The 27,354-nt window shown below is 42.1% G+C and overlaps 1 protein-coding gene across 1 annotated transcript in view; it reads left to right on the top strand.

Annotated features, from left to right (window-relative positions):
• Positions 1–27,354, top strand: part of LOC138593558 (zinc finger protein 385B-like) — an 85,721-nt gene that overhangs the window by 15,345 nt on the left and 43,022 nt on the right. Inside the window, exon 2 of the mRNA XM_069664626.1 lies at positions 23,543–23,827. Coding sequence (XP_069520727.1) covers positions 23,543–23,827 — 285 coding nt within the window. The remainder of the gene's footprint in view (positions 1–23,542; positions 23,828–27,354) is intronic.

Below are 27,354 nucleotides of genomic sequence, written 5' to 3'. Positions count from 1 at the left end.
TCCCCAAAGCACTGTTTCTGTTTCTCTCCTACTTGTTGGCAGCTAGCTGCACACCTACAGTTAAACCTACAGTTGTGTCAGTGTGCATGTGTAGCTAGCTAATTCACCTAGTTAGATGGCAGAGAGGACAGCGTTTACTTTGTGGAAATGTTCCCATTATTTTGAATCTTTGGGTGAAAGGGACGAGAACAACATGACGGCAAAATGTAAGTAATGTAAGTAAATGTAATGTAAAGAAGCATCTGCAGCTAAACAAAGCTTCACAACACTGGTGCGACTAAGAGCCCGTGTTGTATTGTTGTCATGGAAACAGCTGTGCCTGATACGGTAAACCTCTGCCTAGTTCACTACCAGATTGTTAGCAAAATAAAGAGCTGTAAAGGCTGTTATATTATGACTGTCAGTCTTGTTATCAGGCTGCAGAGTTATAGAGTACGGGCCGTAAACAAGGCTGCAATGACGGTACAGTCAATACATTCAAAGGTAGACGTACATCAGGCAACACGCTGTCCTGACAATATAACTGACATGCGTAACGAGTCGCAAAGGGGGGTTTAATTTTTGGTAACGTAAAGTTAAAGTAGGTAACGCAGTAAGGTTTTTCATTGCCATATTTAGTGGCCTATACATAGTGTGTTTGTTTGTGTATACTTGAACGATGAAATTAGAAATAAGTCAAGTTATTGGCTGTATTTGAAGCAGGATATTTGTCACAGCAGTGTACAGGCAATGGAGTGATACCCCAGCAGTTGTTGTCTTGTCGGTCGCAGAGTACAAACTCAGTGCAGATGATTCTGAGATGAGACCTGGAGCTTCAAAAGGTGGTTTTGAGAGGATCTTAAGACCTTAAGTAAGATCTACAGTACAGCAGAAAAAAGTTTCATGATCTATCCAGCTGGAAACCATTGAATGTTGTGGCCAAAAACCAAAGCAGGAAGTTTACAGCCAAAAAATAAGCTGAAACTCGAGATACAGCCAAGTAATGCGAGCTGCAGATTCAGCTGATAGTTCTCCTTAGATTAGTCGCATTGTTTTCACATCGTCATTTGATGCAGTGTGCATCAAAGCCACTTTTAGCAAGCTGAAGAAAGATTTAGTAATCCTTTTCACACACAGCAAAGCCTGTTCTGTTAATCTGTTGTAATAATGCTGACTGCATCACAGCTCTCTATCACAATGAATGAGTGGGCTCTTTAGAACAGAGACGAGGTTAAAAAGTAAGTTACCTGCAGGCTTCGTCACACTACAGTCCAAACAAATGGAAGCATGTAAGCAAAGGCAGCTTGGGGAATATAATTAGCGCACTGTTAGGCCTGCTCACACATAAATCATCCATCTTTAGTGTTGTGTTGCTGCTATCAAGGGGTTTAATTATCAGTTGAATGATAGGACTTTGACTCAAACTGACTTCTCTGACAGTCTCACTGGTTTATTTGTATAAAGCTACCCAGGTGCTGCATCTTGCCCGACCACGTTAACAAACCAGTGAGGTAATTCAGGCAATTAAAGCTCTTTTTACCTCGGGAGTGCACCTAATTAAAAGTCAATTCAATTTAGCCCGTCAGGTTTCCGATACGAGTCGGCACAGATAAGAACTCTGAGGGCGGATGATGAGGGGAGTGGGAGTCAGGAAGAGCGGTGATCTTATCTGAAGTCGTCTATCAATGTTTGGATGATTTGTCCCAGAAATAAAGAACCATTGAATTTCTCACAGTGTGATTATACACCTCAGTAATTCTCATTAAAGTTAAGAGTCATTTAATCAAAGACTGGCTTATTATTCCAACCGCAGGTAGACAATAATTAACATAATAACACATGGATCTTTGGTAGTTTAACCTATCTGAAATGCTGGAAGCAGTACACATCAATAGTTACCAATTATTGTTCTGCTTTTGCCGATACATATCATTACCTAAATGTTAATTAACTAAATCAGCTTCAGACAAACATTCATCTAAAACTTATTTTTGAACTTTCTACTTAATAAAGATCTTGAACGCCATTTTTCAAAACTATTGCTGCAACCTTTAAAACAGGCCGAACTGAAATGAGACCGTCTGATCCACGGAAGATTTCCTGTTTGTGTCACCAGCTGTTTCTGCCCTTAGCCTTCAGTCATCAAACGCCGCTCCTGTCGCCTAGCAACAGGTAGCTTGCAGGCTAACTAGTGATCATAACTAACTTCATGTAACCTATTATTTTAAAGATAATTAGAAGTTCTTTTATGCCCCTTTCGTTATTTTTGGCTGACCGCCGGGGTCAGCCCTACACATGGGTCTGTATGTGACTCCCTGACTGACTGAGTGAGTGAGAGTACTTTCAGAGCCATAGAGAGAGAGAGACTTGCGACCTCGCAATGGCGATATTTATTTATTATAATATTTATTTTTACTAACATAAATACTTCTGGCCTGCGGGAGTCTTATGACAATGTTTTTATTTCAAAGAAAATTAACAGGAACCGCAATAAGGAGCCTGTGAGTGATCAAATAACTTCCTGGAAAAGTTAGAAAGTAAAAAAAATAACGGCCCTGGAAACACTTCAAAATAAAAGCATTGTGTGCAAACGCGGGGAGTCAGAATTCCAGATCGGGCTTTTACTTTGAAAAATCATACCGGAAGTGTTGACGTGCTTTACTCTCCATGCCTGTGACTTTTACTACAGGAAGAGATGTTAATATTGCTGTCAGAGATCAATAGGACTCACATTTCATTTCTACACGTCCCCCAGCCGTCATGCACACGCCATGCTTCCAATGTTGCCCACAAAAGCGCACATTGACCAGATGCGGTCAGCCACATACTAGGTTTTGACCTAGTCTTGTTAACATTTGTATCATGAGCTGTTCGATTGAGTCGAAACCAAAAAACTTTTACATTTGAAAGTGTGTTCCTCAGCCGTTTAAGTGTCCGCCATCTTGTTTGAATTGGTGCGCAATGAATCTTGAGATATGTTGGGGCTCATGGGCCACGGAACTGGTAGGGCCGGTAAGTCTCAGGTCTGACCCACTTTTGAGTATAAAACATGTTAAAAAAAATAAATAGATAACATGGGGGTGGTGGGCCCTTCTAATTCTAAATCCATTCTCAAGGATGTACCTGATGGATCCTTCATGGCTTGGGAAAAAGAAGACGTGTTTGTCGGCCACATCTGTCTCTCTATCCTGCATCTCCCTCTATCCCACTTTTTGGCCCGTCCACTGGAGGCAGATGGCTGTTCAACATGAGCCTGGTTCTGCTCGAGGTTTCTGCCTGTTAGAAGGAATTTTTCCTGGCACTGTTGCCAAATGTAGCTGGTGGATTCATGTTGGGTCTCGAAACAACACAAAAAAAGACAGTATAGACCTGCTTGTGTCTTGAGGTTACTATGGTTCTGATTTGGCGCTTTATAAATGTAATTTGATTTGATCTGAAGGAATCGGCCTTCAAATGCGTCCTTCGAAGGATGCAGCCCCTGAATTGGGACTCGGCTACAGAGTGGAGGTTCTTCTCTAAAAAACATCTTTGGCAGAGCGCAAATGCTGGCTGCAGAAAGAGCACAAAAACAACACAAAAGGCATTTGTCCAGTTGGCTTCTTTACAATAACAGTCTTTCATTTTCACTCGTATATAAAAATGGTGCACCGTTTTTAAAATTAGCTGGACAGACATTTTAGTATCTCTTTCTGTTCTTTCTTGATGCCATCAATATAAAGAGCCCGCAGACATACAGGGCTCCCTCTATACAATGTATATTTATCATCTGATGGGCTAGACAAGTGACACGGAAAACCACCCTGCACACATCTCTTAGTCATCCCCATTAGTCATCCCTGCCTCCGTGCTTCCTCCTCCCACATCCTGCCATCACACCACATGGAAAGCATAAGTTTGCCCTCCACATAGAGGGACTCTCTACCTGGCACGCTATCAGCTAGCATAAACATATCTGCATTTTGCTGAAGTCTGAGAAAACGGCGAGAATGTCACTTGGTGCCAAAGCTTAAAATGCACTTATATAGAGAGACAGGCTGACACACGCTGCACGTCCCTGTGATTGAGATGTCATGGCTGCTTCAGCTGTTTTTATCAGTGTCAGGATGTCACTGATCTGAGATCTGTCAGGGGCACAACGCCTCAAGGGAAAGCAGGCATGGAGGGGCTTAACCCTGCTCTGCCTTGATGTCCTCTCTAGATGTAAACACGTGATCATATACTGTACGATTTTTAGCATCTCTTGCAATGAAGAGATGTATAAACCCCTCTTTGTTGTGAGAATTTAGGTTAAGTCTTCATTTGAGCGTGAAAGGAAGGAAGAGGAGGATCATCGCTCTCATAATAGTAACCAGTTCCTCGCTATATTTTGATGCTGTCGCCATCCTGCCTGGAAGATATTTCAAACTAGTCCCATTGAATGAATAAAAGCACGCTGACATGTATCTTAATTGAGAACGGGGCGATGAAAGCTGACAGAGGTTATTTGTCAAACTTGGTAATTAAAAGCTTCTTTATTCCCCCGACGTTTCTGGGAACCTCTTGTCTTATGTCATTACTTCCTCTCTCTTGTGCGTCGAAGTACTTTAAAAATGGAAAAAAATATTCTTTGCTTGGCCCATTTAAAGTTGTTTCCTATTGTGAGACATAAAAAAGCAAATTTCAAGAAATTTCAATCTAATTTAGCGCTAAAACATAAGACATTATTTTGGCTTAAAGGAACATTTGAAACTGGAGCCAGTTAGCGTTAGCTTAGCACTAAGACTGGAAGCGTCATGGAACAACGAGTGACTATTTTCTGTTAAAACGTAACCTGCAAAGTACTTTTTGGATGGACCCATTCCTTGGCAACCTGTGGAGACTCCAGGGAGTTACAGCCCTTGCTAAGAAATAGTCCAAAACGAATAAAGACTTGGCTAGCTGCTTCCCCCTGTTTCCAGTTCTTATGCTAAAAAAGCCAACGGTTACACCTTTAACCCCGCTAGACACATAACAGTGCAAAGAGCCACTTCAGTTTTTATACATGTCTGCGTCATCTTACACAGAACAATGCAGGAGCAAGATCATAAGGGCCTGTGTCCACTAACTGCATTTTTATTATTTATACAAAACCAGTGCTTTTCAGCGCTCTACACGTATTTTTGGCGCTGCACTCACAGCGCTTTCAGTTGATAATAGTTCAACTTTTGGAATGTCACCTCTCCCTCACCGACCAATCAAAATCAAGAAGGGGCGGGACTTCCGCTATGAACTTTTGGGGGCTCTCTAAAAACACGGTATTTCACCCGGGGGCAGTGCCTTACACAGAGTGTTGTGTGTCTGATGCGTGTTCTCGTCGGCTCGCATTCATCTCGTCTCGACAGTTTTCGGATAAGCTAGCGAAGCCGTAACCTACAAAGTTGTTTAGTATCCTGATTAAACCTACAGGAGACCTCATGTCTGATTGTAATTTCAAACAGATTTGATTTTTTATTTCTTTGTGATCACTGATTTTCAAAGATACACTTAGATTCTAGCTCATTGCACTGCTGGTACGGCGACAACCGTGACTAGACTTCCCTGTAGACTTTTGTCAAAAAAAATGGCTGAGGGGAAGCTAATCCTTTTGTTGTTTCGAAGGTATAATTTCCAGGTATAGAGCTGCTGCTAATGCCAGGACACGATTCCTTTCCATTGTTTTTGACAAATTTCCTTCAATAAAAGCAAATATTAATCATACAGAGGGACTTCAAACATACTAAACAGTCACTACCAAAGAAAGGGGAAGTGTCGCCAGACAACTTTCGTAACCTAGCAACAGTAAGCACCGCTGAGAAGCGCTCTGAAATTGAGGTTGTGGGCGCTGCCACCGCAAAGAATGTCGTTAGTGGACACAGGCCCCACCAACAACAAAACTAACTGTGATGGGAGCGGAGAAGAGGGATGGAAACAGAGGGCACCTTGACGTCAGAAAGTGGCAGGATGATACTACGCCAGTCTGTAGGCTGCTCTGTTGCTCTCTGCTGCAAAAACTGTAGATTAAATTAGCTAAACCCGAATAAAACATTTGCCACTAGTGAAACCTGACAAGACTCATATTGACTGAACTAAATGGAAAAAAAGGAACAATACACGGGTGCAGACGGGGGGCTGTCACATCAAATGTAAGGCTCAACAGTTGGCCCAACACTTTTGGCATCACCTGTTCGATAATAAGCAGATTCCAAACTTGATAAGTAAGGTACTTCACTCTTTTCCTGTTCTTGCTTATTTTTCGCTGTTTGCATGAGACTTGAAGCCCCGTTGGTGTTCGAGTACACTACAGTCACTCATGCAAAGGTCACATTTGCTTTGGTCCCCGCTGCCGCCTCAGGCCTCTCCCAGATGGCCGACGACAGATGCCCACAATTGCTGTTGCCCTTGGTTGGAGTGCAGTCCCTCCCTCCAGATAAAAAAAAAAACCTTTATATAAAAAAACCCTGTAAGTTTTCCCCAACGTCCTACTTATTTTCCACCATTTTTTCTCTCTTGTGTTTCATCCTGCATGTATAACTTACTACCTGTGTACATTAAAATAGCACGTTCTGTCGAGCCTCTCTATCCCACTTCAGTTTTCCAAGCATCCTCGTTCGTGCTCTCCTCTCATACTGCACCATTCTCCGTCCTTGGCTTGATCCCATGTCCTCTGCTTATTTCTATAATGGAGCTGGATGCTTACCAAGGGTTCACAATGAGGTGTCCTCCCTCACAGTTTATTCTTTATGTCCTGTCACTGGGTAAAAACATGGCAGTCTTATTTAACCCTGCAGATCCTTAAATAACCCGCGTGGTGAAAGAAGGACTTCTCTCTTCAGGCCTCTTGAGTTGTAGTGAAACTACAAACAATAATTGAAAAATATGACATTCATAATGTTTTGAATATTTGAGCCAAATCATGCGTCAACATTTTGTCCATAAAATATAAAAACACCACAAAATGTGCGAATTCTGTGCGTGTGACTGTTATTTCTTCTGTCGCCATAATCCAGTCCAGCCCGTCGGCTCGGCCATATGCTGGAAGACACTTCAGAATAAAAGACTCCATCTGGGGGAGAGAGATAACATTTAGTCATTCCTGACTGTGGGAAAACATCAGCTGTGTTTACGCGGAGCGCAGAACTACCTTTCAGCGAATGTGTCGAGGTTTGTGCTGCAGGGAGATTAAGTGCAGCGACGGGGATTTATTCTAAATGAGCCGCTGGGTTTCCACCATTATTAAGCAGATAGGGCAGAACTGTGGCCTGTGTGTTAATTAACTACTAAGAAAACATGGCAATATATGGACAGTTGAACTGTTTGGTAATTAATTGTATCGTATAATATAGAACAGTATTTCTCCAAACTAAAAACCTTGTAACTGACAACCACTATATGATGTTTGCGGATTTATAATAATAATACATTTTATTTATTTATAAGCGCCTTTCAGGACACTCAAGGTCGCTGAATTTATTGCATCTGTTTGCTAAATTCTCCCTGCAAAAAAGCACAATGCCTGGAGGATATAAAATAGGCATTAAAAAGTCTTCTTCCCGATAATGATTGTATTTTTTAGGCTCTTATTTTTCCGTTTAGTCTTCCCATTCTCTCTGATGGTTTTTAGCTCTATTTCTGCTACGTTTTAACCATCATTCTTCTCTGCTTTGGGAAAAAGTAAGCAACATAAACTTTTCGAATAGGGATGCACGATATTATCGGCATGTTATCGGTATCGGCCGATATTGGCTTAAAAATGAACTATCGGATATCGGCCAACACGCCGATATTCGCAGATATAATTAACCGATAAAATAATGGGCTGCTGCATACTTGATTAAATGCCCGACCTCGGCACAATGTCCCCGGCGCGAAGAAGACCTGCGCGGCGCAGCGTGATGACGTCACGTGTGTCTACCTGCAGCATGAGAGAGTTAGAAGCCAAAATGTCCGTGGTGTGGAAGTTTTTCAAAGTGTCCGAAATAGATCGCAAAACTGCTATTTGCAATGACTGCTCAGCTTCGGTGATGTGAGGAGGAGCCAAGGCAAAGTCTTTCAACACTACAAACTTGATTAACCATCTCAAGACCCGTCACCCCGACCGTTGTAACAAATGTGATAAGAGTATCACCATTATACTGTACGCTAATTCCAATACAGAAGAGAGTTGATGATCTCTGCAGTTAGGTGTGCGGGAAAAAAATATCGGTATCGGTAATCGGCTAAATGAGTTGTAAAATATTGGCATATCGGATATCGGCAAAAAATCCAATATCGTGCATCCCTATTTTCGAACATGATTGAGTTTTTTAGCGAGTTATGCAATCGCATTAAAAACAACAATATAAGTATCATTTATAGAACTTTATAGAAGAAATGATGGTGTAGAGCAGCGCTGGTTTAGCTCAGCTGATAGAGCAGGCGTCCCATGTACAGAGGCAACAGTGACGCACTGATCGCAGACTCGCCTGCCGGTCTGCTGGTCATTTGGTGCACGTCATCCCCCACTGTCTCCTCCCCATACTTCCTGTCTCATCTTCAGCTATCATATCTAATAAAGGCAAAAGCAAACAGTAACATAACTTCACCACTAACTGGCTACTTTAAATGAATTAAGCGCTTTGTTTAAACGGTATTTTATCTCCTCAGCTGTGTTTCAAACTCTCCTTTAAAGCCTGTGTTGTTCTCCTGATCAGTATTGTCCGCTCAGGTTTGTTGATGCAGTGGTTTGTTATAGTAAGCAGGAATGTTACCACATGTATTTTAATGTGGAGTAAACCTTTCAGCTGGTTGAGTAGCTCGTGTTACAGTTCAATACAAAGAGGTGGCACGAGGAGCTGACGGGTCCTTTTGGAGCCTCCCAGAATATCAGAGGAGGTGACAGCTGATTGGCTGCTTCACCTCCTATCTGGATGTCGCACCGTCGAACTGGTCGTACTGCACACACACTTAGCTGGAGTAAGTTTATGTGCCTGTGTGTTCATGTTTGCTCTTCTGAAAGCTGCAGTGTGTGTGTGTAGGTCCTCAGATAGCAGTGGTCTAATTAAAGAGCTGGCATGTCAACCTGCTCTCCCTCTTTGTTTAACAGTGGACCTAATCTCTTGCTACAGAGTGGTGTGTGTGCGTGCGTGTGTGTGTGTGTGTGTGTTATCTGCTGATAGCTGTGAGGTGTGTACAAGATGGATGCCAAACCAGTGCAGACATTTGTTGGGAACGTGGCCAAGCGATCCCAGAGGAGTGTGTGTGTGTTTATGGTTGTGCATTTTCATATGAATGACTTGAGCGACGGGCCTCCCTCTGTGTTCATGTGTAAAATAATGTGACTTTGGGGTGTGAGTCAGCATCGCATACGGTGCACTGAAACTATTCAAGTCGCACCACATTTGTGGATTATGGGAAAACATTGATAATGACCTCAATATTGAATCAATAAAGTAAAAAAAATTTGTTGATAAAAAAATAATCAATTACTTCTTAATTGTTGTCAGTCACTGCATGTAATATAATTCTTGCTTCTTGCTGTCAGATTGAAGCGGAATTATCAGTAATACAACCACCTGCTTCTTTCTATTGTCTGCATTTTATATATTTAATCCGTGCAGCCAGTGTGAACTACTTTGAGTCAACAAAATATCTTAAGTGTTGAGGCTTTTATTTGATATGCTGTTTGGATAAATTCAGAGCTTTATTGCCCATTTTCCTCAAAACAATGTATGGACTCATACAAAGCGTATCCCTCTCCATCAGCACTTCTGACCATCTAGAGGTGTGTTGCGGTCTCCTTGAGAGGCCCTCCCCTCTGCCTGGATTTTCTTGTTTTGCTTTGTTGGGGACGTTTCTGCAAGTCAGCCATTGGGCTGTTGATATGTAGCCCCCCGGCAATAACCATAGGCTAATAATAACCCTATTTTGTAATGTTGTACTGTAAATTGCAAATAGAAAACCCAATTAAAAACAAAATTAAATGTATAAACATTTATTTTATACCAAAGAAACCTTTTTATTAACTTTTTGCGCTACACTTATTGTCTTACCTTGAGGGAATTTCAAATTTGTCCCTTAAATCTACTTGAACTTAAAGAGGGCGTATTATGCTGTTTTTCATTTTAAGACATATTCGTATATAATTTAACAATGTTGGATGTCCAGACTAATCGTGGGTGAAGTTTCAAATCTGTAGGTAAAAGTATGTTGGAGTAATCCCCAAGCGACTCAGCTCAGTCTTCAGGCAGATGTGAACACCAGCTTTCAGACGCTACATGCTGCACTTTGTGACATCACAGAGTGCAGTCTCAGCTGGCCAATCAGAAGAAAGTGGGCTTGTAGGGGCGGGGTTTCCTAAAGAGACGGAGCTGACTGAGTCGTTTCAGGCAGAGTTTTTTTAACTGTAAATTATGCTTAGGGATGTACATTTGGAATTATTATTTTTTTGACCGGTTAAGCGACACTCTTAACTGTTAATATCCGGTTAACCGACAAGATTAAAATGTACTTTTTTGATTGGATAAAAGTCAACAAGCTCTCCATCATGCGCGCTCATTCTGATGCACGCTCTCCTTGGAAAGGCCTACACCTACCAGTTTGTCTACTGGTTTTGGTGAGGAAATAGCAGCATTTGGACATGCTGTGGGGATAGTCTGGTGCGTACTCTTTTGACTGTGAGACCCGCAGCGGAGAATACGCGCTCAGACGGTACCGTGACGTCCCAGGAGCAATACAAATACAAAATACAAAATATATATGTATATTAAAAGAAGACTACTGGTTTTATTAACCGGATAAAATTCTTAACGGTCGGTTAACGGTTAACCAGTTAAAGTGCACAGCCCTAATGCTAAGCTACTCTACAGGTATCACAGAGTGAAATACAAAGCTTGAAATTAGCATAATACCCCCCTTTAAGGATGAACTGATTAGAATTTGGGGGTCAAAGGTCACTGTGACCTCACATCTGTCTCATTTTTGTCAGTCTGTCTCTTTCAGTCCTCTTTACTCCGCTGAAAAAAATAGTATCTACGTGAAGACGGCACATGAGATTATTCACGTGAGATTATTCACTAGAATCGGACATGTCAATATATAAAACATTCCCTTAGTGCTTTTTTTATTTAACTAATTTAAACTCACTACTTATGGTCTATATAGTCTGGATAAATACAGGTGTAAACCTTATTGCCAAAAGTTCACGCAGGTGTGTTGTGTCTTTATTATTTCTGTTCTTATCCAACAAACGGCCTACATGGTCAATTAAAGGGTCACTTCCTTCATGTTACGCACACACACACACACGCTCACACAGTGTCATTCCCCCAGTGTTCCCAGTAACAGTGGAGTCCAAGAAAAAGAGACTAAAAATATGCCCCCTCTTCACAGCTCCCACTCACTTACCTAACACAGTGAATCACCACAGTGTATGAGAGGAACATTTGCAAATGACCTTGTCATAGAGATCTGACACACAAAACAACACCCATGCTGTGTGCCTGCGTGCCAACACGGCTGTGTTTATCTGGTGTGCTAACAGTGTATGGCACAGTGTGTTTAGTACGTCTGTGTGTGTGAGAATGTTCATGTCTTGAATGCTCCTGTGTGTGTGTGTATTTATACTTCCCTGAGAGCTCTTTATTATGAAAGGAGTCCAAGGAGAAACATGACTCACCTGGAGCCGTTTGTCATCTTTATTTTAAATTCACAGCAGAGAGAAACGTCCTCACACAGCTAAGTCAACGTCCAAAAACCTTTTCAGTAATTAAACCGACGTATAACGACGCATTTCTTCGTTAAGCAACATCTTTATAGTTACAGGCCCCGCTAAGAATGTGGGTCATTCTTTTTATTATTTCATAATTTATTATCGTCTCAGTTAATAGATTCGTTATGTGAATAAAATGTCACTGAAAAAGGCCCGTATATAAATACATAACACATCAACATACCCTCACATCTAAAAAGCTGCAACCAGAAAATGTTTTAGCACATTTGCGAAACGATTCACGAATTATTCCGACAATTGCAGATCTACGTTCTGTTAATGATCAATTAATGACCTTACAGTCACTTCAGCTCTAACACGCTACCTAACCACATGTAACAGTCCTCTGTCAGATCACAGTGCCACAACAGCCGTAATTGTTCCCTTCCAGTGGACCATAATGGGACATTATTTCAGGAAGATATTGTACAGTAGTTTTTAAACCTGTTTGAATTTCGTCACGCATGTTGTTAATTTAGATCACCATGAAATGTTTCCTTTTTAAAAAGAAGGCAGGCTGGAGTTCCTACACAGAAGCTAAGCTAAGCAGTCTCATCTGTAAAAGTACTTCCTGTGTGTTCTCTGGTTCATCAAAGTATTGTCTAGTCTCCACTGTGAACGGCATTTCATCGTTTCCATAATCCTGCATTTTCTTTTGTTTGTTGTCTCTTCTACAAACCGCTGACCCAAGCAGCTGTTGTGATACCGTGCGCTGCATGTGTAGGTACACACGGCCGTGTTGGGAAGTAAAACATCGTGCCGAGGGAAGGGTCTGATGTAGGGCTGAACAATTAATCGAAATCGCAATATGACCTGCTGCAATTTTCAAATCGCAGGAGGCGCAGTATTTATTAAAGGTGAAATGTGTCAAAATACCATTTTAATTTAAATATTGTGCAGCAGAGATGTTCTGGCCTACACATCATACACAGACGTATGATACAGAAGTATCAAATAGCTTTGTTTGGTGCAGATCCCTGCAGAAAACGCACCATAATCACGTTTTTCTATTAAAACGTGAACAATTATCATTCAATTTACCATCGGAAATCATATCAACATTCAAATCAAATTCAAATCAAATTTTATTTGTATAGTGCCAAATCATAATCAGAGTTATCTCGAGACACTTAACAAAAAGAGCAGGTCTAGACCGACTCTTTGTTATGTTATTTAAAGAGAGGCCCAACATGAATCACCATGAGTAGCACTTAGCAATATTCGGCACATTGGCAGAAAAACTTCCTTTTAACAGGCAGAAACCTCGAGCAGAACCAGACTCATGTTGAACAGCCGTCTGCCTCGACTGGATTCGCCTGAAAATGGGATAGAAGGAGATGCAGGATAGAGACAGGCAAAGAGAGCAACAACAACATATGTTCTTGTTACATGAAAAACAACAGACACATACTTATGGTTACAATGCCAATAATAGTGGTAGACTAGGGTGAAGATTGGCTAAATAAATAAATAAATAAATTAGCGAGAGAAGCAGAGTAATGATAAAGGCTGAGGTAATCGCAATTGTAACAGTTGAAGTCAACAGGTCTACTATTAGCATTAGCAGCAACAATATTTATATATATAATTATTATTATTTATACAATATTGCAATACATGTCAAAATAATCTAAATTATCGTTCAGCCCTAGTCTGACGTCAATGTGAAGCGGTGACAAAAACACAGGGTACACTTAAACTGACATGTTTGTTTATCTGTATGTTTAAGTGGCTAAAGTACGAGGTACTCCTGACCCCGTGTGCAGCGCTGCTTAGGTTATAGCTTCCTTATAGGAACTCCAGCAAGCTTCTCCCAACAGGGACTGGGCTGACTGTTAGCTACTGTGCGTAGTACACTTACTATTGATCAGTACCTCATACAACCCCAATAAAAAGAAACGAACTGTCCCTTTAAGTTTTGTGTGAAACCGACTTGTGGACAATATATGTCACCAACGCAGATACTGTCATGTTAAGTCCTTCGTGTTTCACTAATAATGAATGAATTTCCTGTTTTACTCTGTGTTACTCACCTCTCCTCATAATCAATGTGCATGTGTGATCGTGCACCCTGCCCTGATTATTTTCACCTGTGTCTGATTAGCTTCACCTTCCTGTGTAGCCTATTAACTGTCTCTCCTCTAATATCGTACCCCATGCCAAGTGTCCGTCCTCTCCCAGTGTCTAACCCTTGTATTTTGGTCCATTGCTTGTTTTTCCTGCTTGTCTTTTCCCATCTACGCATCGTATTATTTTGCGATAAAACATATATATTTGGGAAAAACATATAAGTAGTATAAAACGTTAACTTCCAGGAGGCAGAGTTGGTTTGAATCTTTCTTTTGAGTCCACAGTTGACACATGTACCGGCCCTACAAATATCATCAGATATCCAGAGCTATAACAGCCTGCAGATTGTAACATGTTACTGTTAAACAGGTATTTATTTTTTCCTGTGCTCACTTTTAGGACTATTAGTTGGTAGGAATATTAGTCTTTAATGAAGTTCATCCACATTTCAGTTTAGAAAACAAAACATGCTCTATAACAGACTGAAACACGCCTCGCTCTGACAGACTTTCTCTGTGCAGATTTCAGCCTGTGTCGCCTGCAGATCCACCATTCAGCGAGCTGTGGCTTTGTGTCCATTTTCTTTGCCTTCGCTGCAGAAAATTGCCGGATAATTGAGCTGCAATTTGTGTTGAAACGCTTCGAATTCATGATTTCAGCGCCTGTGCCGGGTTGCCTAGAAACACGAGTGTAATTGTAGTCCACCTGTCACTCAGATGTTCAGTAGTCACTTTGACAGTCAGACTGAAAAGAACAGTAGGTGTTGGCATTTTGTGTGGGGTCTCTTGTCTCTGTAGATAATCTTCGTCTGAGCATGTTGCGCTGGGACTCACTCATCACTCGGTTTATATATTCTAGGTGGTGATTCTTAGAAAGTTGAATTCTATATCACGCAGATTCTTCCACCGGCAATTTTTTCCAGTCAGGCCCGAGCGCTTAGTCTGCCGTCGACGTCATGGAGCAGGGACGACAGGTGTTGCAGCGAGGGAACTCATCTTGACCTCAGAGTCTGGAGCAAGGCCATTTTTTAAAGAGCGTATGCTCCACAGAAACATCCGCTAACAGCTGTCTGACATCTAAACGCTGAAGGCCTTTTGTTCACCTCTTCACACATCTGGATTAGACCCGCTCCTTCCAGGAAGTTTCCTCGATGGCAGACGAGAACGAGTTAGGAAAGTTCACAGGTTCAGATGAAATCCAGGAGGGGTGTTGGTCTTAATTTTTAAAGGCCGGTCTAAACAGAGGAGTGGTTCTCTGAAATATATTCCTATGCCACCTTGTTGTTGCAGCAGGCTTCAAAGAGACAGATTGTACAGTAAAGACAAAAAAGGGAGCCAAATAACCTTTATAGATATTCACATGCAGGGAGTTATGTGTTGCTATTTATAGAGAGATGCTATGCTGTAGTCCCCTGAGAAAATGCAGGACAATCATCCGCATGCAACTGATGATTCAAAATAAAGCAGCTCCTCTGTTCTCTTTAGAAAACTTGTCGATTTCAAGGACTTTTATTTTGAAACTTACTGGAGAGAAACCTGATATTTCCAGAACTCTTTGACGGTGTAACGTTCCAAGGCAACTCTTTCACACTTCTCAGTGCCAAAGCTTTTCTCCGCAGCAGCCCCTCATGAGTCAAAGCTCAGTCATTAACAAGTTCCAGTGTGGAACCGGAGCACATCAAGGCAGCACATCGTACAGATGGGAGAGCAGCTTGCAGGAAATAGGCCGAACAGGTTGTGGGTTTTATAGCCGCCTCTCAGACCAGTACCCACCTGGTTGGCCTCTATATAGCATCCCACCTTTTAGCTGATTAATCAGCTTTTATTTTCAATGACGATTTTGGCCTCCAAGTTAAGTAAAAAGTTAATCAAGATAAATTTTCACAATGAGGCTCTTGTCTTTGAACACCTCCTCTCCTGAGAGTCCCAAGCTCACGCTGCTTTTAAATGGATTCAGGCAGATGGTAGACGCCAGACAACACCTTTTAGAAGGTCTGCCTGTATGGCAGGACAGCAGAATTATTAGCTTCTCCTTGTGAACATATTGTAACTTAAACCTGCAAATCTTTCGTTAACGTCACAGATTGTTTTTTTTCTGACAGCCTAATTTCACCTAATTTTTCGGTGCTGCTCTCCTACACAAAAACAGTTTCAGTATGACATCTGCCTTCAGCCTGGCTGTGAAATGTGTCCTTCAGCAGGAGCCAAGATGATGAAGTAATTGTGTTAATAAAGGATGATCTCAATGTCACTAAAATAATCCTGTTTAAAATGTGTCTCCATATTTAAGGAAGCATTGACAAAGAGATTTTTAATCTGGTGATTGCGCTAAAAGAAAACTTAAAGGGGGGGTATTATGCTAATTTTAAGCTTCATATTTCCTCTGTGATACCTGTGGAGTAGCTTTGCAAAATTTACAGTTAAAAAAACTGCTCTGTGCTCTGTGCAGGCCCTCATACAGCCTCTGCCTGAAACAACTCAGTCAGCTCTGTCCCTTTAGGAAACCCCGCCCCTACAAGCCCACTTTCTTCTGATTGGCCAGCTCTCAGAAGCCTGCAGCGGCTGCACCATACAGATGGACGACGCATCTCCATCTGCTCTCATTGTACGACATTGATGCCAAAACAGCCCCCGTGATAGGCGCTGCCATCTTGCGATGGTGACGTCATTTGGAGCCAGAGTTGCGCAGTAGAGATTGGCGAGTGGCACCGCCGTAGCCGCTTCTGCTAACTAAAACACACACTTAACTTACAGAAAAAAACAAGGATCCCGCACGCCGGCGTATTTAACAGCAGAACAGCTTCTTGTGTTGGTCTGAAGCAAACAATTCAGATATGAAAACTTCAATGACTGTAGTGATTGTTTTAGTTACCTCTCCTCTCGCTGTTCCTCATCTGCGCTGCTAATCCGGAACAGATCGGCTGCAGGAGCCGTATTTGTCAACAGAGCTGTCAATCATCCTTTTTACAGCATCAAATAACTCATTAAAAATAAACTTGTCAGAAAAATGAACGCTTGGACATAAAGCAGCATGATAAGTGCGTTTGTTTTGATTTTATAGGTTTTTTTTAGGGAGCTGTCATGTCGTCTATGGGCTGCACTTTGTGATGTCACAAAGTGCAGCGTGTAGAAAAAACAGCCTGCAGACTGAGCTGAGAAGCCAGGGGATTGCTCCAACAGCAGATTTGAAACTTCACCCACGTTTAGTCTGAACATCCAACATTGTAACATTATATATATGTCTTAAAATGTGAAACAGCATAACACCCCCTCTTTAACTTTTCGCAACAGTCTCTACATTTAACTTCAATATGTGTACAGAATTTCACGGCAACCCATCCAGTTGCTGTTGCGACATCTCCGCCTGGAACCAAAGTGTTGGATAGACTAAAAACATTTAAAATCCTGCGCACACTCACACATGTGCGATCTAATCTATTTTGGATGATGACAGCTCTTAGCAGTGTGTCAGCGTGTAGGAGTCTAACTGTTTGATTGACATCGTCCTCACTCTGTTAGCCACACTGGCGCGAATTACACCTTTATCATCAGTTTGGTGATTAGATATAGCTTTAACATTCCTTTCACTGATTACAATTGTCTCAGCCCAGAGATAATAAAGCACCACGTTCATGTCCAAAAGCATATTGAATGATACATCATTCACACAGACACCCATGTGGAGGACATTACTCTGCAGCCACCGCTGAGTCCCTTGATAGAGTTGTTTATGGGTTTGACGGGTCATTTCCATGCAGCTGTCTCGGGCTCTAAAGCAGAGATGTGGGGCACGCACTTGGCAGGGAAAGTTAGCAGAGCATTACACACAGAGAGCGGACTTATAGGCAGGTGAATTTATATTTATATCTGCTATGTTGTTTGGCTGCTGACATGAATCATTAGGTAGAATCCTTTAACAAGATGCAAAGGCAGGATGTCTTACTACTGAAAGAATACTTTATAGTCTGCATGGCAGTGATTAGAGCACTAAATAACATGGGGAAAAGATGGATGCCACTCTTTCTATATCTTAAAATATTCTGGCTTTATTATATTGTCAAAGTCTACAGTGCTTCTTTGCCACAGTTGAGAAAATTAGCAGTGTTATGTGTGATTTCCTCGACTATATTTACATACAGACAGCAGGAAATACTGCTGTTTTTAACACTTCTTTTAAGCACACTTTTTTTTCACACCCGCCCGACTATTTGCATCATGCTTATTAGTATATTATTTATCTCCCTCTATTTGACCTAATGCTCCTAATGAAGTTTAAAGCGGCATTTATGCCCTGTGTTTATATTTTTGGCTTTCTTTCCTCATCCCGACAGGCTGATGAGTGCTGGTATTTAAAGAGCTGCCCGAGCTAGATAGCTTCACATGCTAAGAGGACAGCACAACAGATAAAGCTGCACAGTTTCTCCTCTCTCAGAGCTTTCTGTATCATGAAGCTGTTGGACAAACACGACAGCTCCACGATGCATAGAGAGAGTTTTTATCTCCAACCACAGGGTCCATAGGTTGAGCTAATGTGTCCTATATGGGTTATACTTTCAGTAAGTAACTAATATCGCTCGACGTAACACAATGGTGATTGAGCCTTTGCATTTGCAGAATTACAGACTGGGTGTCTGGTGCGACTTTCGTGGAAGAAATCCCAAGCGGCGCCCAGTTAGTGACGCGTTTTCCATCACCCAGCAGTGGTTGGTCTGCCAGAGAGGGTAGGCGGAGCTAAGCGGCTGCTTTTCCGCTCTCTGCAAGTGTTGCGAGTAAACAGTAATCTACTATGGCTGAACAAACAAAGAAAAGATCGATGACTACAGATACAACTTCAAAAATAAGTGAAAATCCAAAGAAAAAGAAACAAACTCGACGCTCAGATGAAGACAAACAGTCTAAAAAGGAAAGCGACCGTCAGCGAGGAAAATCAAGAGTTACAACCGGAGCCAACCGTGGACGTTGCACGTGCAACACTGTCTGGATATCTGGGAAGTGTGCTCCCGCAATTACCGTTTATCGCCATCAAAGAGATAGAAGAGATATTTGAAAAAAAATAAAATTTAAAAAATAAGATGTTCTAGAGACCACAAGCTTTCTGATAGACATATAAACTGTAGGCTACAGTTCTGCACAGATTTTGTGTCTGTCCCCCGGCTCCTCTGCTCATTATCACACTCCATTAAATCCTAACTTCTGTTTGAGCACAGTGCAGTAATTGCTTTTGTCATGTATTTATTCCTGGGTTGGTTTTTCTGCATCGAGTATCATAATTGTTTCTTGTGTTGGGGGGTTTCACCTGTACAAATGGAATATTTTAAGTGACAATAAACAGTGTCCAACTCATGCTCAGCATGTTGTGTCTTCTGGAAACACTGTTGTTTTGTGTATTTGAGGCATATTTCTGCAGATGGTTGTGTGCCTGTGTTGCACAATGTTCTTTAAATGCTGCCCATGTTTTAAATAGATGATGTTTTCCTATTGATGCACTTTTCCCTTTTTGCATGTGTGTTGAGCATTCAGAGCGACTGTAAAATACTTTGAAGGTCGTTATGTTTACTAAATATTTAGCAATAGATCCTGTAGGAGTCAACTGCAACACCAGTGAGTTTTTAAAAGGTGATTTACTACAATAACAAAAGTGACTGTATCTTTTCTGAAGAGTTTTCACTCTGACTACTAAATGCACTTTGCAGCAGCTCTGCAGAGCTCCGGTAATTTAGCCTTTTGCTCTGCAGCGGAGGACCGGGCTGTTTCCAGCTGCACGCTCAGGTGCCAGACTGGCAGAGAGGCCCTGGCTGTGGTACAGAGAGCAGCAGAAAGCAGCAGCTGCTGGCTGGACGGCAACCTGTTTACAGTTGTTTAGTAATGGGGGCCGTCCTGTGCCAACGCCAGCTGACCACATAAAGAGGAGTGAGCGAGGCAGATTGGGTGCTTCGAGTGTTAATGGAGGATTCATAATTTTTGGCAGTTTATTGAGTGCCTGAACAGGACGAGTGATTTCAACTACCTCAACAGCATTCAACATTTATCTAGGAGAGTTAAGTTATGCAATACTCCATTGCAAAAACTTTGACTTTGACTAAATCATCTTGACGCAAAACTAACTTGACCTCAATCAAGCTTTGCCACCTTCAAAACTCTGAACAAAAGTTGCACCTGAGTTTGTTTTTTTTAATTTACGAAGCTCAAAAATAAACTGTCCTACTTCAAATACTGAAAAATGTAAAACATTTATGACAAACCATTTACAGGACAGCTTCAAGAGATGCGTAAATACGTCTGTTTGTTTCATCCCTGACTAGAGGAACACTGTCAATGCAAACATCCGACACAGAGAGTTAGAAAGCTTCTTCCCGCCTCCCTCTGTCTGCTGTCAGCTCATCAATACTGTTCTGAGACAGTTATAGAGGAGACTTAGGAGTCCAGAGAAACTGTCTGAGCCTTCATCCAGCAGCTGAGTAAGACTAGTGAGACACACAGCTGGAAGACAATCAATGCGTCGGGATTAAAGAGTGACGTAGACCTGTGTTTATTGGCACTACTTGGTTATGTGAAAGTCGGTCATGAGAGTGGGCAGAAGTTAAAAAAAGCTCTGTGCTGAAAAGATTTGTTATGAAATCAGTTGATGGAGCAAAAACAGGATACTGACTTTAGCTCAGGGCAGTAATGATCAACACTGGTGTCAAAAATAATGTCATTTAATTCTCCTGCACTCTTCATAATCAAACATTGAAGTGAAGTCTTGTCTATCTTATCGTCTAGTCCACAAACATTCAGTATTCACTGTTTTCACACGGCGGCCATTTTTCTCGGACAAATGCTGTCATTATAATGCTGTATTTCAGCTTTTAAGTTGTATTAATAAAGGACCACTACTCAATAAACGAGCAACCCAGAAGACAGTGAATGTGAAAGCTATTAGTAGCTCATTAGCTACCTTTTAGACAACAGCTAATGCTAACAGTCAAGCACTTCCTAGGTAACATTAGGCGAGTTGTTTATTCCAAGCTAACATTACGTTAGCTACAATTTAAGCCTTTCTTATTGTATTGTGTATCACAACAAAACATTTCTATGAGCTTTCAGCCACTTCCTAGGTAACTGTAATATTAGCTAGTAAGTAGCTGGATGCTAACTGTCAGACTGTAGCTAACGTGTTATCTGATATGTTGCTTTAACTTTAAATATGACCAGATTTCCCTCCACATTTTGGAAGCAGTAATTTTATAAGCATGTCAGAAACTCTTAACTCTATGACTAACTATCTGGGACACAGCAGTACAACGTTATAACAGCATTTTAGCTTCCCACCGTGAGCCTGACACCAGAGAAAAATGGCCGCTGTGTGAATATGGTTACTTCATGTCTCTTGTTTTTTTTTGACAAGGAAGTGCTGCAAGATGGTGTTTGTGTTATTACCGTTTCAAACTTAAATTTGAAAGCTTATTCTAGTGTGGGAAGATAATCAGCACCTAAGCTACAGAGCATGTTTTATTTGTATGTATTGGGATACACTGGGTCAAACTCGAAGCCTGCTGTCATGTCCCAGTCCATCTCTGGCCTTTGTAAATAGTGATTAGCCCTCTATGCCTATGCCTTTTATTTTGGAGAGAGGACAGTGGATAGTGGAGGTCCAGACCGAAGCCGAGACCAGTCCTACTAGAGGGAGCTGAGGTGGAGAGTGTGGACTCCTACAAATACCTCGGGCTGTGTCTGGACAACAAACTGGACTGGTCAACACACACCAGCCACCTGTACGGGAAGACACAAGGCAGGATGTACTTCCTAAGGAGACTGCGGTCTTTTAACATCTGCAGCAAACTGCTGCGGATGTTTTACCAGTCTGTGGTTGCCAGTGTCCTCTTTTACACTGTAGTGTGCTGGGGAGGCAGCACATCCAAGAAGGACACATCCAGACTGGATAAACTGATCAGGCGAGCCGGCTCTGTGATCGGCATGAAGCTGGACCCTCTGGTGACGGTGGCAGAGACAAGGACACTAAACAAACTGTTGGACATTATGGACAATGCCAGCCACCCTCTGCACACCGTCATCAGCAACCAGAGGAGCCTGTTCAGTGAGAGACTGCTCCTTCCAAAGTGCAGGACTAACCGACTGAAGAACTCCTTTGTCCCTCATGCCATCAGGCTGTACAACTCCTCACTTAGGGGGAGGAGGTAACAGGGACAGACTCTCTCACAAGCGGTAGCCACTAATTCAGCTCACAAAGTTAATAGTAGTTAACTTCTTTTATTCAATAGTAATATTTATTTATTTCTCAAAGGGTCATATGTGCAATAAAAATCTGTCAATGTGCAATAATCTCTCACCACAGTGCAATAACCTAATACCACAGTGCAATAACCTAATTTAGTTTAATTGAACTATTACCCACTGTTTACTTGTACATTTTCTAAGACTGTATATTTTATATATTTTGTTATCTAATTTTGTACTTTTTTTATATATATATATATATCGATAGATATATATATTTTGATCTTTATTTTTTACCCTCTGTGTGCTGATTCTTTCCTATTGTATTGTACTGTATAAGCTGCTGGAGACTGAATTTCCCAGAGGGAGTCATCCCAAAGGGATCAATAAAGTTGAGTGTAAGTCTAAGTCTAAGTCTAAGTCTAAGTCTAAGTGTTGGAAACGGGGGAAGAGAGAGTGGGAAGGACAGGTGGCAGAGGGCCGAGGGTGGGAGTCAATCTCCTGGACTGTATCCTCTGTATATGGGACGTGCGATTTAACCGCTAAGCTGAAGCGGCGCCCCTATTAGCCCTTTATTTACAGTTTTCTGTCACCTTGCATTATTTGGGTGTGTGTTTGGCGTGTTAAAGGTGAAGCCAAACGCATTGTTTTGGTCCATATTTCATCACCTTCCTCGCCAGCAGTAGCTCCTGTCCCCCTCCGCCGCCCGACTTTAGCAAAACATCATTCACATTATCACAGCGACGGGCTGCAGCTTTGATGTCCACGCTGCCGGTCGGCCGCTGATGAGTTCCTGCGAACACATTTCCTTTCCACTTTCATCTCCCCACCAGTCAAATTGAATTTTCAGAACAGCAAAAAAGATTTTTACAAATGATGGTTTCTGTTTGGCGCGTTCAGCCAGGCGGGAGATAAAACGTCCGTCACCACGAGGGCTTAATTGACGCCATTATCATATAAACAGCAACGAAAACAAAGAATTCAGTCAGTCTTTTGGTGACATTTCAACGCTCGCTGCAATCTGATTTATGCTGTCAGTCTGCCACGATCGCTCAACCATTCCAGGTATTAAAGCTCCACAAAGAAACGTGTCGCTTTTATGCTCCCCGAGGAATCTGCTTTTATTATCTGAGAGAGGCAGGAACAAGATGCTTATCTACAGACTGCACGTGTCTGTGATGTATGCGCCGGAGAGAGGCCATTGTTGTTCCTTAATGGATGTCTAAGGGTCGGGTTATACTAGAAAAGAAGTGATTATACGTTCTGACAGAGTACTGGCCCTTTAATTTGAGTCTATAATGGGATGTGAAAGATTTTAACACATGCAGTTTGACACATTAAAATGCCTGTGAACAGTCAGAGAATGTAGATAAATCCAAGTAATAAGCCTCCTTTGTCTGCCTTTAAACCCTCTCTGTGTTGGGTCCAGTGAAACATGAAGCGTGCAGCTCTGTCGCCCCCGTGTGGACGCTTTAAAAACACACATGCCCCACATTTTAAATCTAATGTCTCTTCTTCTTCTTTTTTTCTCCAGACATGAAGCGTCCAAAGAGCCCCGACTGGCCGGATATCAGCCCTCCTCCCAAGAGCCAGCAGGGTCAGGAGGAAGAAGAGGAGGAAGAGGAGGAGGAGAGGAGGAGGAGGGTGGTGGTCGGACACAGGGCCAAACGAGAGCGCCGCCAAGGCAGCAGCTGCAGCAGTGCCACAATGTGTCAGGTGTGCAACATCCAGCTGAACTCCAGCGCCCAGGCTCAGATCCACTACAGGGGGAAGACGCACCAGAGGAGGCTGCGCAGGCTGGCAAAGGCCGTCAGCTCGGGTAAGAGGGAGATTATTTTTAAGAAATCAGTGCAGAAGTGGAGTTACCTGCTGATTTTCTGCACATGATAACAATTCATTAATATTTTTGTTTGTAAAAGTGTCCATTAAAGTTGCCTCAGTTGATTACATCACTTCTCTGGACTGATTAACGTTACACGCCTCAGGTATAAAAAGTGAACTCTGGAAGGCTGCTTTCCATCTCTCCATATTTCATCCCTTGACATCCCTTAAAATCAGTCTCCAGCTCATTTTGATTTCCAAACGGTGCAGCCAAATAGCCTCTGGATGCTTCAACCAATCAGAGCTATGAAATGGCTGACATAGCTGTAGGCTGTGAGGCTCGGTAACGAGTTTAAACATCCAGTTCACATGGCTTCGTGTTCAACATAATACATGGATGTTTCACATGATATGATTTTGTTGCCAGGGTTGGGAGGGTGACTTTAAAAATGTATTAAAAGGTATCTCAATTTTAAACAAACTTAACTGATTATTTTTCTATTCACACTACTTCACACCGATGACTGTATATAAAGATGGACGACATTTCTCCATCTACTCCCATTGTACGGAATTGCTGCCAAAATAGCCCCCGTGACGGTCGCTGCCATCTTGCGATGATGATGTCATTTGGAGCCAGAGCTGCCCAGTAGAGATCGGCGGGTGGCGCAGCCGTAGCCACTTCTGCTAACCAGAAGGATCCAACACGCCGGCGTGTCTTTGTGTTGGTCTGAAGCAGACGTTCACAGATATGTTAACTTTAATGAGTGTAGTGATTGTTTTAGTTCCGTCTCCTCTCGCTATTCGTCCATCGGCTGCAGGAGCCGTATTGGTCAACAGAGCTGTCAATCATCCTTTTAACAGCATCAAATAACTAATTAAAAATAAACTTGTCAGAAAAATAAACACTTGGACATAAATCAGCAGGATAAAAACTAACTATAATGACAGAAACCATGTTTGAGAAACATTTATTTGATCCAATCTGTTAACATGGAGGAGGTGGGCTTTATGACCTATACTGCAGCCAGTCAGCAGGGGGCGACGGAGATGATTTGGCTTCACTTTTGGGGAGCTGTCATGTCATCCATCTTTTTATACAGTCTATGCTTCACACTCAAACTTCAAGTAAACTGCCATAAACTTAGAAGACGACATTAGATTAGCTAACATTTTTAACTGGAATTCTGTGCAGCTAACGTTAGCGGTTGGTCTTAGCTGTAAATGTTCCTTTAAATTAGATGTCGAGTCCTCGGATAAAGACGGCATTTTCACAGCTGGAAGGCAGAACTTGCACTGTGCTGCGATGTTGCTCCCATTTTCTCCTTTGAAGACAAAATGATGACGAAATTTCCACCCAGTGGAAGCATTTTTTTCACCACGGGCCACGGCCACCACAGACTGTTGAGGAGCGGTGTTGTGAGGCTTGTGTGTCATGAAGTGTCGTCACATGTGGGTGCAGGTGCATGGTAATATCAGAGACGGTCAGAAGGACAGTTTACACTGTTACAGTGTTACATTTAGCAGATGCGTTTGTCCTCAGACGTACATCTGAGAGTTAATGATCATTCATAGAGCCCAGTTTAGAAATGAGATGCCAGATGATATAGAGCATCTTTGGTATTATATAGTTGTCAAATTGTAATCCTGCTAATAATCCCTTTTTTTAATATCTGTAATCTAATTATTTTTTCTGTAACTAACAGAATACAGTTGCCTTTGTTGTATCCTTATCACGTAACGCCTGTACATGTATTCTGTTACTCCCGAAGCCTGGTTGTAGCCAATGCTTAGAATGCATACGTTACCTGAAATATCATCCACTTTATTAAATGCTGATGCAATAGCGGATTCACATCGTTCTACATCAGCAGCAGCCATTATGATTGTCCACAAAAATACCTTAATGGCACTGATACCTGCCCAGTGTTTAATAAATGGTTGTGATTGGCCTGCACACAGGCCAGAAGGAAATCATCATCATCATTCATCTGGTAGCTAGTTGAGTGCAGTGACTACTACAACCCTCTCCAGGCAGGCCGCCCTGCATGCACATTAAAACCTCTGCAGATGATCCAGAACGCAGCAGCGTGACAAACCCGAAACAGCACACATCACTCCGCTGGTCACATCCCTCCACACTCGCATCAAATTCAAAACCTGTTGCTCGCTTACAAAACGGCTCCTGCCTACCTGAACTCCCTCATCCACGTCTATACTCCCTCCCTCCTGCCCACTATGCTCCGTGAATGAAAGGCGCCTGGTACTCTCATCACAACAGGGCCCTAAGTCGTTAACTAGACTCTGCTCTGTGGTCCCCCGGTGGTGGAACGAGTCTTATTTTATTCCCTCTCAGATGTACGTCGCTTTGGACAAAAGGAACAGTGCAGTCTATCACTTACTAGCCTTTTCTGTAGCTTTCAACCCTGTCACAATGTGGATGGAGTTTATTCAGTTGTCATGGAGACCTGTGAGTTAAACAGCTGTTAAGATTTTTTGACTTTATTTTTGAGGATGTACGTTATGTCCTTTTTGAAAGTGAGTATAAAAAGAGACTATTGTCATTTTAATTTATGTGTCGAGGCAAACTGAGACGACCTACGGAGACAGAAAGAGGCCAGTTGGTCCCTACATGAACAGACATTTCCCACCACACACATTTGGTGTAACTAATAACATTAATAATGGCTCCATTACTTTGATGTGTCACAGTGAGACATACTATACTGTATATCACACCTGTTCATTTCATACAATGACAAGCTAAAAGTCTGCTGTGAAAAACGCCTGCTGTTGGTGGCGCTCAGGTCTCAGTGCAACGTTATGTAATAAAGAAACAGAACAAGTAGTGAAGACTCATAACTTTATGTTTGCTTGACAACTCTGCAAACTGCCTCAAAATGACCCGAGTTTAATCAACAACTCGGAGCAAAAACAGAACAAAAACAGAACATTATGAGCCTCTCTAAATTGATGTTTACTGATGGGTATTGTCAATGGTTGTGTTGTTCCCGTCTCCTGCAGTATTTTCATCATTTTTTCCTGCGCAGTGAGTTTGTTTACAGGTGGTAGGAACATTTGCTGCTCTGTTTCTGACCCTCATACTTCTTCTATCAAGGAAAAACCTTCTAACAGTGATTGTTTTTACAGTGCGGGGTACTGGGTCTTGATTTCAAACTGAAGAGAGACACCAAACACGTCAGAAAGATTTGTTTCTCCTTGGCGCAAAATAGGGCAAATTTCAGAGGTTTGGAGTCTGCTAAATGTCTATTTCAACACCAGAACACCAAACAGCAGTCTTGTAAACTTTCTTCTGTCGGATGTTAATTTATTTTGACTTTTAGCGTACTCTCCGTAAATATTCACATCTGCAAACCATAAGGACGTGTCCTGCACTCAGTGTGTGTTTACTATTCCAGCAGAGCCCCTCGCGGTTACCAAGCACTTTCCGCGCACCTGTTTTGACGAGAGCCCATTAATCACCTTCCCTCAGCAGCACCTGTGTCATTCTGCCACGCTGAGCAG

Source organism: Semicossyphus pulcher, unplaced genomic scaffold, assembly GCF_022749685.1.
Source record: "Semicossyphus pulcher isolate SPU_LCO1_2020_fin unplaced genomic scaffold, fSemPul1.0.p SCAF_16, whole genome shotgun sequence".
NCBI classification, from domain to species: Eukaryota; Metazoa; Chordata; class Actinopteri; order Labriformes; family Labridae; genus Semicossyphus; species Semicossyphus pulcher.
The sequence above is the reverse complement of the archived record's forward strand: the minus strand, read 5'-3'. Positions and strand labels throughout refer to the sequence as shown.